The sequence below is a fragment of the Clytia hemisphaerica genome, unplaced genomic scaffold (genome assembly GCF_902728285.1).
Source record: "Clytia hemisphaerica strain Z4C2 unplaced genomic scaffold, Clytia hemisphaerica genome assembly, whole genome shotgun sequence".
NCBI classification, from domain to species: domain Eukaryota; kingdom Metazoa; phylum Cnidaria; class Hydrozoa; order Leptothecata; family Clytiidae; genus Clytia; species Clytia hemisphaerica.
The window spans coordinates 639296-656002 of NW_027104280.1; the positions used below are offsets into that span (position 1 = coordinate 639296).

Below are 16707 nucleotides of genomic sequence, written 5' to 3' on the forward strand. Positions count from 1 at the left end.
CGGAAAATTAGGGGGGGGTTTCACTTTTACGGTACGACGGTATTGGGCCTTTTTTTTTCCGGTAGATCGGTATTACCAGAAAAAAACGACGGGATTACGGTATTTCATTTTCTACCGGTATCGGTATTTAGGTAATTAGGCTTCTTTTATCGACGGTATGACGGTATTTGACCCAAATTTCTGTCGGTATGACGGTATTTAAGACCCCTGAAAACCCCCCCCAATTAGGCTTTTTTAGTCCGGAAAAACGGGATTTAGCAAATATTAGGTTAGACAATGTTGAGGCTCGGAAAACACGAGTTAAAAAACACGAGTTACAAAAAACACGAGTTACGTTAAATGTGACGTCATCAATGGGAAATGATGACGTCACAAGTAGATAATCTAACTCGTCAATTTATGGTGCACCTTAAACTGACGAGTTAATTAACTAAATTAAATGGTGCACCTTAATCTTACGAGTTAATTAACTCGTCAATTTATGAAGCACCTTAAACTGACGAGTTAATTAACTCGTCAATTTATGCTGCACCTTAATCTTACGAGTTAATTAACTCGTCAATTTATGGTGCACCTTAAATTGACGAGTTCAACTTAAATTGACGAGTTAAATTTTCATGAAACCAAGTTGGTCAAAAATTCTAAAATTCAGATTAAAATTTTTCGATTTTTTCTAACCCCCGGACCTTATTAGGACCCCCCCTGTCTTTGGTTGTTCTTCAATTCCTGAGACCTTAGTTTTGTACGCTGTCCCATAGAAAATTTGATCTGCTATTCCTGGGTTTGTACCCCGTCTAAGTGTCTCAAAAATTTTGATCTGCTGTTCTTTGTCTGCACCCTTGTCTCACTGTCTTAAAAGATTGATCTGCTGTTCATGGGTTTGTAACCCTGTCTCAATGTCTAGAAAATATTATCTGCTTTTCTTCAAAAATATCCCGACAGTTTGTACCTTGTCTCATGAAAATAACAAAACGAAACAGCAGATGGATAAAATATTCATTATAAAGTTATTGCCTTGAAAAACCTATCTGCTGTTCACCGATGACGTCATTACCCGACAGTTTGTACCTTGTCTCGTGAAAATAACAAAACGAAACAGCAGATGGATAAAATATTCATCATAAAGTTATTGCCTTGAAAAACCTATCTGCTGTTCACCGATGACATCATTACCTAGAAAATGCTATCTGCTGGTCACTCGAAAGCATCCACCGAAGGAGGACTTCAAAATATCTGTTCTGAAGGCACGTTCCAGCTGGATATGGCGGTCTATTCTTACCGAACTAAAGAAAAAAGTCTGCTGGAAAAAAGTGGTCTGTTCTACTGAAGATTGGGACCAGCTGGAAAAATATGGTCTGTTCTACTGAAGATTGGGACCAGCTGGAAAAATATGATCTGTTCTACTGAAGATTGGGACCAGCTGGAAAAATATGATCTGTTCTTATGAAAAAATAGTCTGATATCTTATATTTATAAATAACGTGTCTAAGAATTTCCTATCTGTTCTGAGGGAATTTAAAAAAAGTCCTGAATGTGGTTGCCTGGAGTGGCAGCTGAAAATTCTCCATCTGTTCTACAAAACATCTGGAAATTGTGGATCTGTTCGAACTGTTAGCTGGAAATTAAGTTTCTGTTCTTAAAAGTCCTTCAATGTCAAGCTGGAATTTAGCGATCTGTTCTTATAAGATTTTGTCAGCCCTGGTAGATAAGAACAGTTAACTCGCGTAAAATCAATCGCCTGGTAATTTCGTATCTGTTCTGAAAGTTTTTTTACCTCCTAGCTGGAAAAATATAACTGTTCTGAAGTAAAAATTTCTCGCCTGGAAAACGAGGAACTGTTCTTAATTTCGTGGAAATCCTTCCAGCTGGCAAATCAGAACAGATATTTGCAAATTTTAGGTCGGTGGCTGCTTCTGGTCACTGATGACGTTATCTCCTGTAATAAAACAACAGATGTTTTGAAGTAAATTGACCCTCCTAGAAAATGAGACCTGCTGTTCACTTTTTCATAAAAAACTGTCTCCTAGGAAAGAACAGCAGATATTTTGTATAATGGCTCGTTGAATGCCTCGTGGAAAAAGCCGAAAATTTGAGAAATTATTGACGAGGCGCCACATGATCAGGTCTTTTAATGATCTCGACTGGAGAATAGTACTCTTCGCTAAACAGTCGCTATTGAATCGATTTAAATATGGGCGAGGGAATCATTTCTTCTTCCTGCTTGGGTTGGTGTAATTTAAGATGCACGATCTAACGATTTACGATGCACGATTCGCGATCCGTGCATAAAATATGTTAATTCATGCGTAATTATGCTAATCATGATAAAATATTTAGGCAATTTAAAAACTTTCATTCGCTGAAACTCGATTATTTCTAAAAACATCATTTATGTAAAATTATACAAATTATATTTTAAAGAAGCTTTCAGTGCGTTTTACTGATTATACCATGATCCCTTTCTCTTTTCAATTTCAATTCAGTCATAGATTAAAAGAAAGTGAAAGCCACGTGTATTCACCTTTGTAATCTCCTCTCTCTCTTTTTCATAACTTGAATCAATATAGGGGAATTGATTACCGAAAGAAAATTCTTTCTCATAATAGAGCACCCGTTTTTTGCTTCGTACATTACGGTCCGCAAAACATACTGTTCGCAAATATATTCTTTTATTTGCTTTAAGAAAGAATACTCGTATATTCCTACACTCGATTATGATTGTTAAAACTGAGAGCAAAAATATTTCTTGTGCATTGTTTACTTTCACTCTCTGTCTATTGTAAGATAATGTTTTCATTATCAACATTATGTAAGTTTTTTCATAATTTTAAGGTCGTGATTATTCGTACTTTCATTACTTACTTATTTCGCTTTTGTTGCATAAATTTACTTGAATTTACCGTGGTAAACAAAAGCGAGAAAAGATTATGCCATTGTTTTAGAATTATACAATATAATTTAAGTTTTATGATAATTATTAGGAATAATCAGCATACTTTATGTATGGATCGCGCATCGTGAATCGTAAATCGTTAGATCGTATCTTAAATTACACCAACCCGTCCTGCTTTGCGATTTCAACATTCTTTTTTCGTGCCTTTTTTGATTCATTCATCTATCACGAGAAAAGGTTTAAGGGCTTTGACCATAGTCGGAAAATTGATTTTAGTATCTGAACATGAAAGTTATGTTTTAGATTCTTTAACACTTTTAACAAAGAATTGCCTTTATAAATTGCTTTTTAATCAAATCCCTTAAGAGTAATTAAGAACTTAATTGCAAAAATGACGTTATGAACTTTAAAAAGACGTTAATAATATGTTGCATCACCTTCTTTTATAAAAAGTGCTAAGTTTTAATGGGTAATTAACCTTTTTGTTTAGAAGTTTTTTCAAACTGTCCGCAAAGAATTGAACTATTTTAAATTTTGCGGAAAATTTTTCTAAAAAGATGTGTCAAAAGTTATGACTGTTTTTTTAAGCAAAATCCAGATGAAAAATTGATGAAAATCCACTATTTTGAAGATTTTGAGACAAAGAAGCATTTACAAAAATTTTCCGCAAAAATTTTTATTGTTCGGTAAAAGATACACCATCTACTGCGAAAAAATTTTCAAAATGTTTTTTCTTCGCCGAAACTAAGCTCTTCAAAGTTGAAATACTGTTCCTCGCAAAAGTCTTCATTTTCTTCTTCATCACATTTTTTCAATGTAATTTTTGAATTTTCAGATTCAGGAATAGTTTGTCTAACAGAAGATGTACAACATGTCATAGTTTTGTTGGTTACATCAGTCAGAAAACACATTTTAAACACGGCAATTATGAAAAATTCACTATGGTCAGAGCCCTTAAATGTTGTTTTTCCGATTCCTTTCCAAGCGCTTTGCACCAAACTAACAATGTCCTTGTGTTCCAGATCAGTAATGATAAAATCTTTCAGTACCGATATCTGGAAATTCGAATTACCCAACTCTAGCAGACTCTCTTTATCACAACCCCTCGCCCTGTTGACCTTCCAGCTCTAAAAAAGCTCTATAAGCTGTTTTTCTTCATTTTTTTCCAAATTATTGTATTCTTTTCTAGAATTTACATCATTCCCCTGGTAAAAATTCTTGATAAGATCTGAAAAGATCGTTGAAGATCTTTCAAGATCTTTAACAAGTGAGAATCTTATAAAATCTTTGTAAGATCTTACAACGATTCTTAGGCAATCTTGAAAATTTCTTCCAACAAAAAGATCTTTAAAGATCTTGTAAAGAAATTGTTAAGAATTGTCAAGATTCTTCCCGCATATTTATAGTAAGATAATTATTATTTCTTATTATTAAGTTCTTAAGTAGAATCTTACGAAATCTTGAGCCATAAAATATTTTAAGATTCTTTGCGTAACTTGTAAAGTTTTTATAAAGAGACTTTCCAAATCTTAACTAACTATTACGTGCAAAGATACCCTGAGTATCAGAGGTTAAGTTTTCAAAGAAAATAGTAACCTCTGAAGACAAATAATAGTAACTTTATCGCGCATGTGTCAATCTAATCACTGTAGAAAAAATCAAAGATGAAGAGCAAATATTACCATATTAATGTCTAGCAGACTGTATCAGTATGCAGTTTACTATTTACGAATTCCCCAGAAACCTCCAAGTGTAGTTGAAATGAGTTTTTTTCGAAAGAAATCTTTTACATGATCCCCAAATGTATAACAGTAATTACTAAACTTTTAATTATGGAAATGTCACTTTAATTGAATCGAAATATAAGACAGACTTTATGTTATGATTCTCTATCACTGACTCTTTTTACAAAGCATTGATGACTTTTTGTAAGTTGTGTTTTCAACGACGGGAATAAAAATATCGACTATGACGCTCATCCAAGATCTTGGATGGTCGTCATGGTTACTTTTGTCTTCGCTGATTGCGCGATGAATAGAATCTCGATTCGTCGGCACAGCGTAAATATATGATTTTGAGCTGTGCTTTTCACGGTAGTGCAAAGAAGCTTTAAGATTCTTAGTGGTTCTTATCAAGTTTGAGTTAAGAATCTTAAAAGCACGTAAATTTCTGGTTATGATTGTTTTTCATAAGAAGGAGTCTTTAGACTCAAGGAGAGCAATCTCTTAGAATAGTATTTACGAAACAGTTTTTGGTCAGCCTCGAAATACGGTAAGTGGTTTTTTTCTTTTGTGTGTGTGTTATCATTGACTGTATTAATGAAATAGTTGATTAATGACGAGGTTATCAGTTGAATGCTGTCACTCGAGCGAAGCTTCCGGCCCTTATTCAATAACTGAACGGGGATAGTAGTAAAATTCCGTCAGCGACCGTAGTGCAGTGGTAGAGCATCCGCCTACGATGCGCAATGTTGTGGGTTCAATCCCCGGCCGGGTCACACCAAAGATTCCCAAAATGATACTTGATGTCTCTCTGCTTGATGCTCAGCAAGTAAGTGGGGCAATCCCTCCCCTACCTTCAGGTAGATAGCTATCGAAAGTGGAGCCTTCAGGTCACCTCCGACTTTTACTTAAGATTCCGTCAATATCTTGAAGGGACAAGAATCTTATTCAAAACTTATAAAAGAGTCTTATCAGATCATTAAAGATCTTGAAAGATCTTGGCACGTTCGTAGTAAGAAACTGAAAAAGAATAAGCCAAGTTTCTTGATAAGATCTTTTCAAGAACTTTTCAAGAATTTTTACCAGGGTCGTTAAAAAAGTGGCAAGCAAAACAAGAGTGCACATGGATAGATTATAGCGCTATCATAAAAGGAATAAAAATTGAAGAAAGCAAACAGCTGGGAAGTCTCAATACTTTGGAGTCTCCCTGACCCAAACACACACACAGGGAATACAAGTTTGTTCAGGTTGAGGAAACTTCAAGTTCCGGAGTAAGGTTTATAAGACATTGTTAACTGAATCAACCAGAAAACTTGTTCGAGTTAAGGAGGTACTCAAGTTGCAGAGGTTCGAGTTATGGAGACTATATTGTAATCGTAATATCTTTTTTGTATTATTGTTACCCGATGTCATGTTACACCCCATTCAAATACGTCCTTTCAATCTAAAGGCTGCTTGCATCCATCCACTAATGGATTCGTGTTCTTTATACTACCTGGGGTTTGTAGAGGTCTGCGATTCAGACTACACGTTTTTTCTTTTATTAGAACCCAGTTTATAAGAACACTGGGGCTGAAATTCGTCGAAAAATTAAGAACATCGTAAGAACATGCCCAGCCTCAGTTTGGAAAAAAATGACAAGAAACTACAATTTTTTCCTCTTTTCAAGCAGTTTTAAACAAACTTAGGAATGGATTTTCTAAATCGAGGGTCAAATATTGTCCAAATTTTACCAATTTTAAGTGATCTTTATTTTGCATGATATTGTCGATTTAGAGTAGTCTGAAAATTTAAGAACGCATCTAAGAACATTTCAGGCTGAAAATTGCTAAAAAAATAAGCACATTCAGGCTCAGCCAAATTTTGGGTGTTCTAATAAAAAAAAACGTGTATTTAATTTAAAAAAGGTTTATTACTCGCATCTTTATATTTTGACTGTGTTTTTTTTTTTTTCAGTTTCGTCATAAGTAAAATTTTCAAAATTTTCAAACTTTTTAAACACAATACAAAATTAAAAAGTTATGAAAAACTTTTTTATATTCAAAATGCGAGCAATTACGTGATTCATCTATTTTTTTTTCGGACGTTTGTTTAGTTTTTTTGTGAAGTAGAATCTTGCTTCACCGAAAAGCCGATATTTTTCTCTCATGTCGTTTGTATCCTAATCGCAAAATCTGTCTTCTTTGAAGAGGGGCGAAATTTGGACATCTGTTTGATGAGAGGAAGACAGTTGAAATATTGGATGCACGATCCGTCATTGAAGTATTTTTTCTTCGGGAGTTTCTACCCTTAACCGTTTGTTTCCTTTGACCAAAGAAATTGAATGAAAAGAGAGAAAGCAGACAGCCCAACATCATGAAGCATTAATGCCAAAACATTACCCACCTTGTTGGCAAACTCTCAACAAATCTTTAAGACAACCGATTCCCTTCCCTCCATTTGCATTAAGCCCCTAACGATTTTCTTATTAGAAAACAATTTACAAGAACATTTAAGGCTGAAATTTGTCAAAAATAATTACCATAAGAAACTCCAAAAAGCTTGAAACATCGAGACCATCAAACTTGTACCCAGGCCCTTAGCTGGCCTTCTTGATGATTCTGGTAGCGCTCACGGAAGATCGATTGATCACGTTTATCAGTAAAATCAAAAAGTGGTACACGTGGTGCTGGGTACGGGATTGCGAGACATTCAACCAAAGGACATCGCGAAATAGCTTTATTTAGGTATAGAGCGTGCACCCTTCATAACAACGTCCCCTTATAGAACAATCTGACATTTTATATTTTTAGATTCTCATGTGAGTCATTTTGGTCAACAATAAGGCTTCTGCTTCTCTGAGAAGTCATCACATATGGCAATCAGAATGTCATTTATAAGAGGTCGGTTTGCAAATTACACAAGTAAGCGAAATTTGATAACTTATAGTAGAGCTTCTACTTGACTGGTGTAGTCACCGAGGGATAATTCTCTACTTAATAAAATTCGTCTCTGTTTACTTAAAAACACTGATGGAATTCCCTCTCTCTTTTTTATGTACCTTGTCTATCTTTGAAGGCGTGTTCTTAATATTAGATCCTTTCAACATATGTTCGACTTTGAAATTTGCCAATTGAATGGAAACTGACGGTGGACTGTCGATTTGTTTTGAAGAAAATGAAAAGGAGGAGAGAGAAAAGAAGAGGGACCTCTTTAAACTCATTACTTAATATCAGATTCACACTTAAGAATGAACAATAGCCTTTTGTTTCGTTTCTATTGTTCTTCTTTAACAAACGATTGGCGAAAGAAATTTGGAGACAAAAAGGTCTTGGAAGATGTTGATCGGAATACAGTCTTACAAATGACATTCAAACGTTGAAACATAATCAACTTTTCTTGGTTTTTTGAATTTTTAGAGTTGAAAACTGTAAAAATTGTGGATTTTAGAAGAGCGAAGATTATTAAACAAACTGAGTATAATATTTTTTTTGATCCGAAGGTAATCCTCTCCAGATTTTGTGAAAAAATCGACCAACCGCAAGTTTCAACTGAAGAAGTCACAAATCCTAATCAGATTAACTTCGCTTTGTCAGCACAAAATAGAGCAACGCGGCTCTTCAGGAGTTGAATTTTAATTTGGATTTATCTTTTGATCGAACAGTTCTGTGGAAAAAGTTCATTTTACGGAAAGATGAAGCTGAAGCTACTTGTTGTCTTTTTTTGGATGCTGAAAATTTCAAACTGCAAAGAATTAAAAGAAAGTAAGATATTCTTCTCTTTGTGCTACTTATGAAAATTTGATTTGTTAAAAAATTATCCAAAAATAGATCTTTTGTAAAACATAAGTGTCACATAGTCAATATTTGAAAGACTTCGATATTGATTTCAAGGTCAAGTTATTTTCCTGTAGTGACCAAAAGGGTCTCTAATCTAAGAGCGAGAAGACGCCGATCCTAGACTATCATCCATGCAAACTTTCGGGATATCTTTCAGTATCTGATGTTTTAATTCATTTTGACTGAAAAATGTCGTTATAAAATCCGCCTTCTAGAGTAAAAACCGACAATACGGTTAGTACCAAAGGAGGGAGTCGAGAAGAAAAAACTTCGGGGAAGAATACAGGAAGAAATTCTTTCAGAAGCTTTCCCCCATCTGTTATGATGATGAGTTTTTCTCTTTATGAAAAATTGGGGAAAGATTTTATCAGGGGAGTTTGGTGATGACAAAAATTCAATAATAAAATACTAACTTTAAATGAATTTTCTCCAGATGGCCTCGTCCGCCTGTTGTTTTCATTTTTATGTTATTTCGAATGTCAAATTACATTTTTTAAATCTGTGTTCTTAAAAAATATCGAACATCTCTTTTTTTCGCTTGTCCTCATAGGCTGCAGGCATCCCCTCTGATATGTTTTGATATAGAGGATGCTAATCGTGTACGTGTATAAAACTTCTGTCAAATTTTCAATTTTCTTAAAAAGGTTCAACTAACCGCTAATTTCTGAAACTCAAAAACACAAAACGGGGGTAACTCTCGGACGGGAGTTTTATACACGATGTGAATCCCTTATATCAAAACAGATCAAAGGGGATTTGTTTAGGCTCTTTCAGCCCTCCTTGATGCTGAAAATGGTAAAACTCTTCAACCGTATACTTTTATAACGAAACATTGAAAGGTTGAGTATCGAACTGAAAAGAAGAACTTAAAAATGATAAAGGACAGGACCTCAGGATTCAAAAGCTCATAAGCCAAAGAAGCCACTGACCCCTTCCAAAATCGAAATATTCAATGAAGTATAGTGGAAGTACTAAAATCACAATTCTCGCCCGAACCTTTTAACCCGACACATATTATCCTTTATAGAAAGATAAAGCAGGGGTTACATCAATTTTGATTCATCTTACTTTAGAAAACCCACTGCACAATGCGACACACTACTGGAACATGAACAAATATAACAAATGGGAGGCCAAAGACTCCATCACCCAACTTCACCTCAAGTTCAAGAATCGTGGCGTGAGCGTGGAGAAACAGAAACAGCTTGGAAACGTTCTGCAGTTAGGTGAGGGATATGCAATATTTGATGGGTGACTCCTTAAAGCTATTTAAAATTTAGCTCCCAACATCTAAAAATCTAAAATTCCTGTGTTTAGATATTGTTCTATACTGTATATATAAAGAACATTTGCTTAAGATCACATACTTTAACATCAGGTCTCGAACAATATTATGACTTATTTTTTAAAGTGTTCTTCAAAGTCAATATTTGAATGAAATTTAAAACACCATACATTTTACAAGAACTTGAGAAAAACATAAACCTCTCAAAAATATTGAATTTAATCTCGACAGATGGCCGTTAAAGAGAACATCGTGTGAATTAAATAAACGCCGGGGTTTCTTCATATTTTATAACCATTGACTATAACATGTCTACTTCTGCGCATGTGCGCGACATAATGACGTAAGCATTTACCAATATTCCAAAAAGCTTTCTGACGTCACACATCAGAGATTTCTTTAGGTTGAGAAGCCTTTCAGACGCGCAAACGGCTGAAGGTTTGCGGAAGTGTGAACCAGTCTTGAATCACGTCTGTTCTCAAAAGAGGCGGGTCTAGCCATTGAGAGATTCTTTAACTATATAGAAAAGACAGAAAAGTAGGTTTTATGGGAGATAAAGAATTGAAAACATATATTTCTTGAACAATTTCGGTTCAAACTTTGCCAAAAATCACATTAAACTTAACTTATACGACAATTTTATCATTTAGATGGACGAATAAGCTGGTTGGAGATTCCGCACCTCCAAGACAAATGCTTAACTTCGGTATCGTGCACTCGGGGCATGACTTTTAGTTTTTGGATGAAATATAAGAGTGGTGATTACATAATGTCTGCCGGAAAGATTGCCGGTAAGTAAACTTCATAAAATGACTGTCAAAAACTCTCCAATTGATCGCCTCGGTGAATATAAAGTTGAAAGTTCAACTTAAATTCAAAACCAGGAACTGTTGAACAACCCGATGCTTATTTAAATCTAATGAAAGAATTGTTTTTTCCAAAACACGCTTTTATCACACAGTCTAATGAGTCAATGAGATAGGGGTCTGCAAAAGAGTTTTCCTTGTGGCAAACCTTTGATGACAGAATTGTTTTACATTTTCTCTCCATTTTCAGTCAGTGAAGAATTCATGAGTGGATTCCGGTTGCAGAGAGATCCGTTGACCAATTTCTTCATTTTGGAGATCATCAGTGAGGAGTCACAGAGAATATGGAAGATCTACTTGAAGGAATTGCCCAAATCATGGTTCCATTTCCTTTTCACGTGGCAAAGCAACGAGGGCGCTAGATTGTATATCGACGGAGATTTGAAGCTAACGAGAAGGCTTTCTGAGCCTGCTCCAAACAATAATGTGGAGCTGTCAAACTCTTTGGGTGAGAGAGACGCACATAAAGTAACTTTTGGGCAGATTGGTTCATTACGTGAAATGGATGATCGAGGCGAATTTGAAATCTCTCACATAGCAATATGGAAGAAAGTTTTAACAGATGAAGATATCATAAAAGTTTACAAAAATACGGTGGCAACGGATGATGACGTCACCTTTTGTTGCAATGGAAAGAAAAACGCCCTTGGTACATTGAAATTGCTTTTTATTTTGAATCTCAAACCACTCAACACTCTACTGATATTCACAATTATTTCATTCAAAAGTGCACATTTTGGGGTATACCAATTTTAATAAACTATTCCTTGTTCTGATGTTGTCATCAGTCGTTTAAACTAATATTTATCATATTTTTCAGGCGGAGCATGCGCAAAATGGGACAGCTATTCTTGCATTTGCACAGAACTGAAGAAAGAAGATATTTGTCGGAAACCCATCCTTACACCAGCAAAGTTCACAGAAACCAAAAAAGGTAATGTTTGCAAGAAAAGTTCATTTACTATTGTTAATTACTTGCAGAAGTCAAAGTCAGCTATCGGTCAGCTCACCCCTTATACGAGAAAACAAATCTATAATCGGCAATCAACCTGATAACTTTTTCTTTCATTTGAAAATACAGAATGCGTCGACTTAAACCCACACTGCGATAAACTAGTTAACAATCAAGTGAGAGGATATTGTGAAAGTTTTGTTGATTCAGCGATGACTGACTGTAAATATTCCTGCAGGTGTAAACCAGGTAAGAAATTAGCAAAACGTTTTTTACTTTGCCAGGTTTCTAGACTAAGAACAAATTGCAACTTTTTTCTAAATCAAGGACCGGAGTTTTTTAGTAGCATTTAGGTCTATTCGGTCAATTTAGACAGTAAAATAAAAAACATGTGATCTTCCCTTCCTCAATTTTAATTTGTTGAAATGTTTAGTAGTACAACCGCGAAATCTTTAATTTGAGAAAATTAAGCCGCGCTTTGAAAATTCCTGATAAATAAATGTTCTTTCATGAAGAACGGGCCGATTAGAAAGAAAGTTTTGTTACGAATTCATTCTGGTGTGTTTCGAATCGGATGAAGTTTCAAGGAATGTCTGAAAGTTTCAGACTTCTTTTTCGATTTCAAAGAATTCTTGTACCATAGCAGCCTGGATATCCTTTTTATTTCTGACGTTTCTATTTTACTAGCAGCTTCCTAAAGTGATTTGCATTCCATTATCATTCAAATTTTGTGCAAAAATTTGTCGACCAAGGGCTTATAAACATCTAGGTAGACTAAGCTATAATTAGCAGAAACAAATTGATAGCTTGAATATCCAGGCTACAGCAAAGCATGTAACTGAAAATCAACCTTTTTAAAACTAATACCAAATAGTGGTATTTCATTGGCGTCAAGATCACCAAATCATCTCTTCTCATTCTTTCAGTGACGCAGATGATGATGAGTCGTCAACCAAAACAACATTTCACCCAAGAAGCTCTCATCTTTGCATTGTTGGGGTGTATCGGGGGCCTTATTCTTTTGTTCGGCATCATGTTTTACTTTTGGAAAGTCTATAGAACGTGAGTATTTTTGTTACATTTTTCTTTCTCAATTCGAAACTAAACGGAATCTTTAAAGGGAGGAAAATTTCACGAAGCTTCTTCGTCTTCTTTCCAGCCAATGTTACCCGAGTGAGACGAAAGGTGAAAGATTCTTGTCTTAAGGAAACGAAAGTTTTCTGTAAAAAAAGGAGGAAAGAAGACGGAGAAAATTTGTCTAAAATGTAAGTCAATCCATTTCTTGATTTTTAAGGCCGGTTCATTTAAAAGTTTTGTGTGAAAATCCTTGCACGAATACCAAATATTTTATGCAAAAGATTTTGCAAGACAGAAACAAACCAGAAAAAACCATCTGTAAAACATTTTTTTTTCTTTTTTTCAGGCGTTACCATGGAGCTTTTGTTCCGCCCTCCAGCAAATCGAACAGTTTGATAGACGTCCCTCCAGAGTACGATGATATGAAGTGGCCCTCAAAATATGTCGATTCACACGCCTTCTTTATCAAAGATGTCCCGCCCAAGAAAAGGGCGCTTCCTCTTATCCCCGCCAATAAAAGCTCTAACTACAGGTATCAACCTCCAGAATTCGATTAAAATGGTGAAGTGTCGAGTTGTCCAGGAAAAATGAAAAGATTCTTCGTGGAAAACAAGGCTTCTTTCTAAGCTTTGTTTTGAATAGAGTGGAGTAATTCTATATTTCTTAACCGTCGCATGTACTCTAAGGTCCCAAAACGTCTCCCCCTACTTGTCAATTTTCAAAAAAATTTCAGATCCCCCTTCCGTTCTTATTAGGACCCTCCCGTTTATTTTAAATATTTTCATATCTATCAAAACCTGAATTGCTCTAAAATAGCCTGGTGTAAGATAACTGTTCAGATAAGGTCTTTGTTAATCGTTGAAAAATTTTAAGATTTTGACAATATATTGCTTATTCTTTCCTCAAAAAACCTTTTTCCTTTGAGAGTGAAATAACTACCCTGAGCTCATGACGAAATTTCCTGACATTGAGCTTCGAAAAATTTATATTTCTAATTTGAGATTTTTGTTTAACAGACTGTATGTAAATGTAATTTTATTTTTTGACTTTGTAAATGAGATGTAAATAGGTATTTGACTTCCTTTTTTCTTGTACAGTAAGAATTTGTTTTCGAATCAAAGATTTGGTGCAATATTTCGCACTTCTATGGTAACAACTGTTTCATTTCATCGATATAGCAGTTCACTAAAACCCAATGTCCAATAAAACGTTGACGAGATAATATTTTTCCCAATACTTACCTTTTTTATAACAACATACCCCTGCCTTAGTGACGTGCAGTTTTAAAATCCAATCCAATCCAATCTTGCCCAGTTTCACTCATTATCCCACCCGAGCTTAGAATTATAGGCAAAGAGCCTAATTAGAAGAAATTAGTAGGTTTGCTACATGCTCATTTAAAATCGCTGAAAAAAATTGGAATCCATAAATTCTTTTCCATTGTTGATGCATTTGTAAAACTTATAATCTCAATTCACAAAATAGTGCTCAACAATAAAAATTGATTACTGCAGTGACGTAGAAAAAAACATTTACTAAAACACGAATCCTATGAAATAGGGTAATTCTTGGCAATTTCATTTTTCACCGGGTTATCCACCGGGTGGATCTGACCAGGTCCAGGTATTACCGATACACGGTATAAATACTAAAATAAAATCAGTTTGGAAGGTTGAGAATGTTAGAAGTAAATACATAATGAACTTTGTCCTAAAATTTAATCTGAAATGTAAAACCACGATGAATTCTTCGAACCTCATTGTAAATTTGATTTACAAAACAATAGAATCCCATTAAAAGCAAGGCATTTTTAATTTCAATTGGCAATTACCTACCTCCTTTGGATGGAAAGATTTCTCACTGAGACAGGGTCGTAGTCTATTATATTTGATTGGACCTTCAATTCACGCAATCGCGCAAAATTGTTGAAGTATAACATACCTTTAACATTTCACGTGAACAACTTCCAACCCTAAAATCCAAACAAAGAAAATTTTGGAAGAAAGCACACTATTTAAACTGATGCTATTCATTGTTTAAAACCCTTCTTTAAAACATTTTTGCCAACGGATTGACTATATATCTATGGATTGACCCTCGATAATTCCAATAAAACATTTTTCTTTAAACTTTAAATTCCAAAAAATCAGATTCTATGAAACTTTCAAAAGTTTAAAAAATACGAAATCTCCAAACAATTGCTTGAATAATTTTTTTTCAAACTTGCATTTTTTCGGCATTGTTTGTTATGATTGTTCGCCGGGAAAACAAAAACAAAAATTTGGTTTTAATTATTTTTAATTTAGTCGTTGATTTTATACATATGGTGTGTTAATTGATTTTCCTATTTGTGAAATTTTTACGTGAACAGGGGGTTTCGTATTAAAGATAATATATATTTAAATTTATTATTTCTGAAATTATTGTTTTGAGTCATTGGCTATTTCAACACAACTTGCTGGTTTTAATTAAAGCATTCATAAATTTACGAAAAGCAAAGCCTCGAACTAAACTCAAAATCATCATTGTTTAAGATTTTGAACCGATTTTTCGACCCCCGTCTCAAAAAAACATTAAACGAATGTTCGATTTAACTGTTTATGAAAATTCGAAAATTGTTGACCCTGTCAATCAGTTGGCGCTCATTTTGGGGATAGATTTGGTTATTGAGTATAACTCATAGAAAATCGATCAGATGAAATTTGATACGCATGAGAAGTCATTTCTCCGGACCAATGAACTGCATCCTAAATCAGCCAATCAGAATGCAGTATTTGTTAAAAAATCAAATTGCCATTGATTTTAGCAGGTAATAAGTATTTTGGAACAATCTGAGAAAATCAAATCATTCGAAAATTAGCTTCATTACATCTAGGACTGTGGTGAGCTAAGGTAAGCACAAAAAGTTTTTATTTTTTCAGAAAATGGAGATGAACTGGAATCAAATTTTGAATAAACAAATATCTATCTCTAGTTTCTCGAATGTTTGAAATAATAGTTCGAAATATTCAAATTGGTGTCAGGAGATTTTTACGCTCTTAATTTGAGGTTTAAATTTCGTCTCAAGAAAAGTTTTTTTTTCTTTCAGAAAATACAATTGAATTAATGAAATTTCTTTTTTCTTTTCAGAAAAAAATAAAAATGGCAGCTCGATTCATTCTTAGCTGTCTCCTTGTTGGAGTAGCTATGGCTAACGCCAAAACTTTACACGGTAAGAAGGTTTTAATCTATTTTGTTCTTTTTGATCATTTTCATTATCCTTTGTTCTTCAATGAATTTACATTGACTTTTTTTAACTATTCAACTTAAGGGCGGTTGTGTTTAATCGAATTAACTCGCACATTATTTTCGTAAAATTTCAAATTCGCGAAAATTTGAATAAACACAAACTTATATCGAAAGTTTTTATTTATTTAATCTAAATGAAATTTCTGACATTTACTTATGAATCTTTTTTCATTTTTTACAGAAATGTTGAAACGTGATGCCAACCCATGTTCCGCACCATGCCCAGCTGCATGTGCCCCAGCATGTGCTCCAGTTTGTTGTGCTCCACCACCACCACCTCCACCACCACCCCCACCACCACCTCCACCACCACCACCACCCCCACCACCACCACCAGCACCAATTCCAGGAAACCCAGGACCCCCAGGACGTCCAGGACCACCAGGAGCCCCAGGACCAGCTGGACCACCCGGACTTCCAGGACCACCAGGAGTCCCAGGACCACCAGGACCAGGAGGATTACCAGGACAACCCGCCCCACCACCACCACCATGTCCATCAGTCTGTGTTACTCAATGTGTACCAACTTGCCCACAATACTGTTGCCCAGCCAGAAAGTAAATCATTGGAGGATTTTAGAGACTATTCTAATTTTATTTCAAGTTTTGAATGGTTGACAACTTGGATTGCAGTTTTTGGTGTGATGTGCCAACTCTGTGATTTCGACACCAATCACATCACAAATAAATAAATATTTTGATAAGAGTAATTTATTTTCGAATTATTTTTGTTAAAAACTATGAAATTATAACTATAGAAATTATATTGTATTTTTTACATTGAAAATATTGAAATTCTACAAAATGA

At 34.7% G+C, this 16707-nt stretch overlaps 2 protein-coding genes across 3 annotated transcripts; both read left to right on the forward strand.

Moving 5' to 3' along the window:
* Positions 1 to 7944: 7944 nt before the first annotated feature.
* LOC136816916 (uncharacterized) lies at positions 7945 to 13332 on the forward strand. Of its 2 annotated transcripts, XR_010848000.1 has the most exons (9): positions 8204 to 8357; positions 9506 to 9658; positions 10368 to 10508; positions 10774 to 11232; positions 11404 to 11517; positions 11665 to 11784; positions 12462 to 12597; positions 12695 to 12800; positions 12959 to 13044. XR_010848000.1 is itself a non-coding variant. In XM_067073251.1 (8 exons), the coding sequence occupies exons 1-8, from the start codon at positions 8288 to 8290 to the stop codon at positions 13167 to 13169; spliced, it is 1404 nt and encodes a 467-aa protein (XP_066929352.1). In that variant the 5' UTR covers positions 7945 to 8287; the 3' UTR covers positions 13170 to 13332. The 2 variants fall into 2 exon arrangements, 1 of the variants encoding a protein (XP_066929352.1); XM_067073251.1 differs by lacking the exon at positions 12695 to 12800 and having other exon boundaries at positions 7945 to 8357; positions 12959 to 13332.
* A 2090-nt stretch (positions 13333 to 15422) lies between these two features.
* LOC136816918 (cuticle collagen 1-like) lies at positions 15423 to 16707 on the forward strand. Its single transcript, XM_067073252.1, has 3 exons — positions 15423 to 15504; positions 15742 to 15823; positions 16082 to 16707. Exons 2-3 carry the CDS (start codon positions 15754 to 15756, stop codon positions 16459 to 16461), a joined length of 450 nt encoding a protein of 149 aa, XP_066929353.1. The 5' UTR covers positions 15423 to 15504; positions 15742 to 15753; the 3' UTR covers positions 16462 to 16707.

Excerpts from the sequence above, each read along its gene's own strand:
- LOC136816918 (XM_067073252.1), top strand. The coding sequence starts at position 15,754 with ATGGCAGCTCGATTCATTCTTAGCTGTCTCCTTGTTGGAGTAGCTATG. Across the intron at positions 15,824-16,081 it reads TAACGCCAAAACTTTACACG|AAATGTTGAAACGTGATGCC; the intron begins GTAAGAAGGTTT and ends CATTTTTTACAG.
- LOC136816916 (XM_067073251.1), top strand. The coding sequence starts at position 8,288 with ATGAAGCTGAAGCTACTTGTTGTCTTTTTTTGGATGCTGAAAATTTCA. Across the intron at positions 10,509-10,773 it reads GTCTGCCGGAAAGATTGCCG|TCAGTGAAGAATTCATGAGT; the intron begins GTAAGTAAACTT and ends CTCCATTTTCAG. Across the intron at positions 11,233-11,403 it reads TGGAAAGAAAAACGCCCTTG|GCGGAGCATGCGCAAAATGG; the intron begins GTACATTGAAAT and ends CATATTTTTCAG.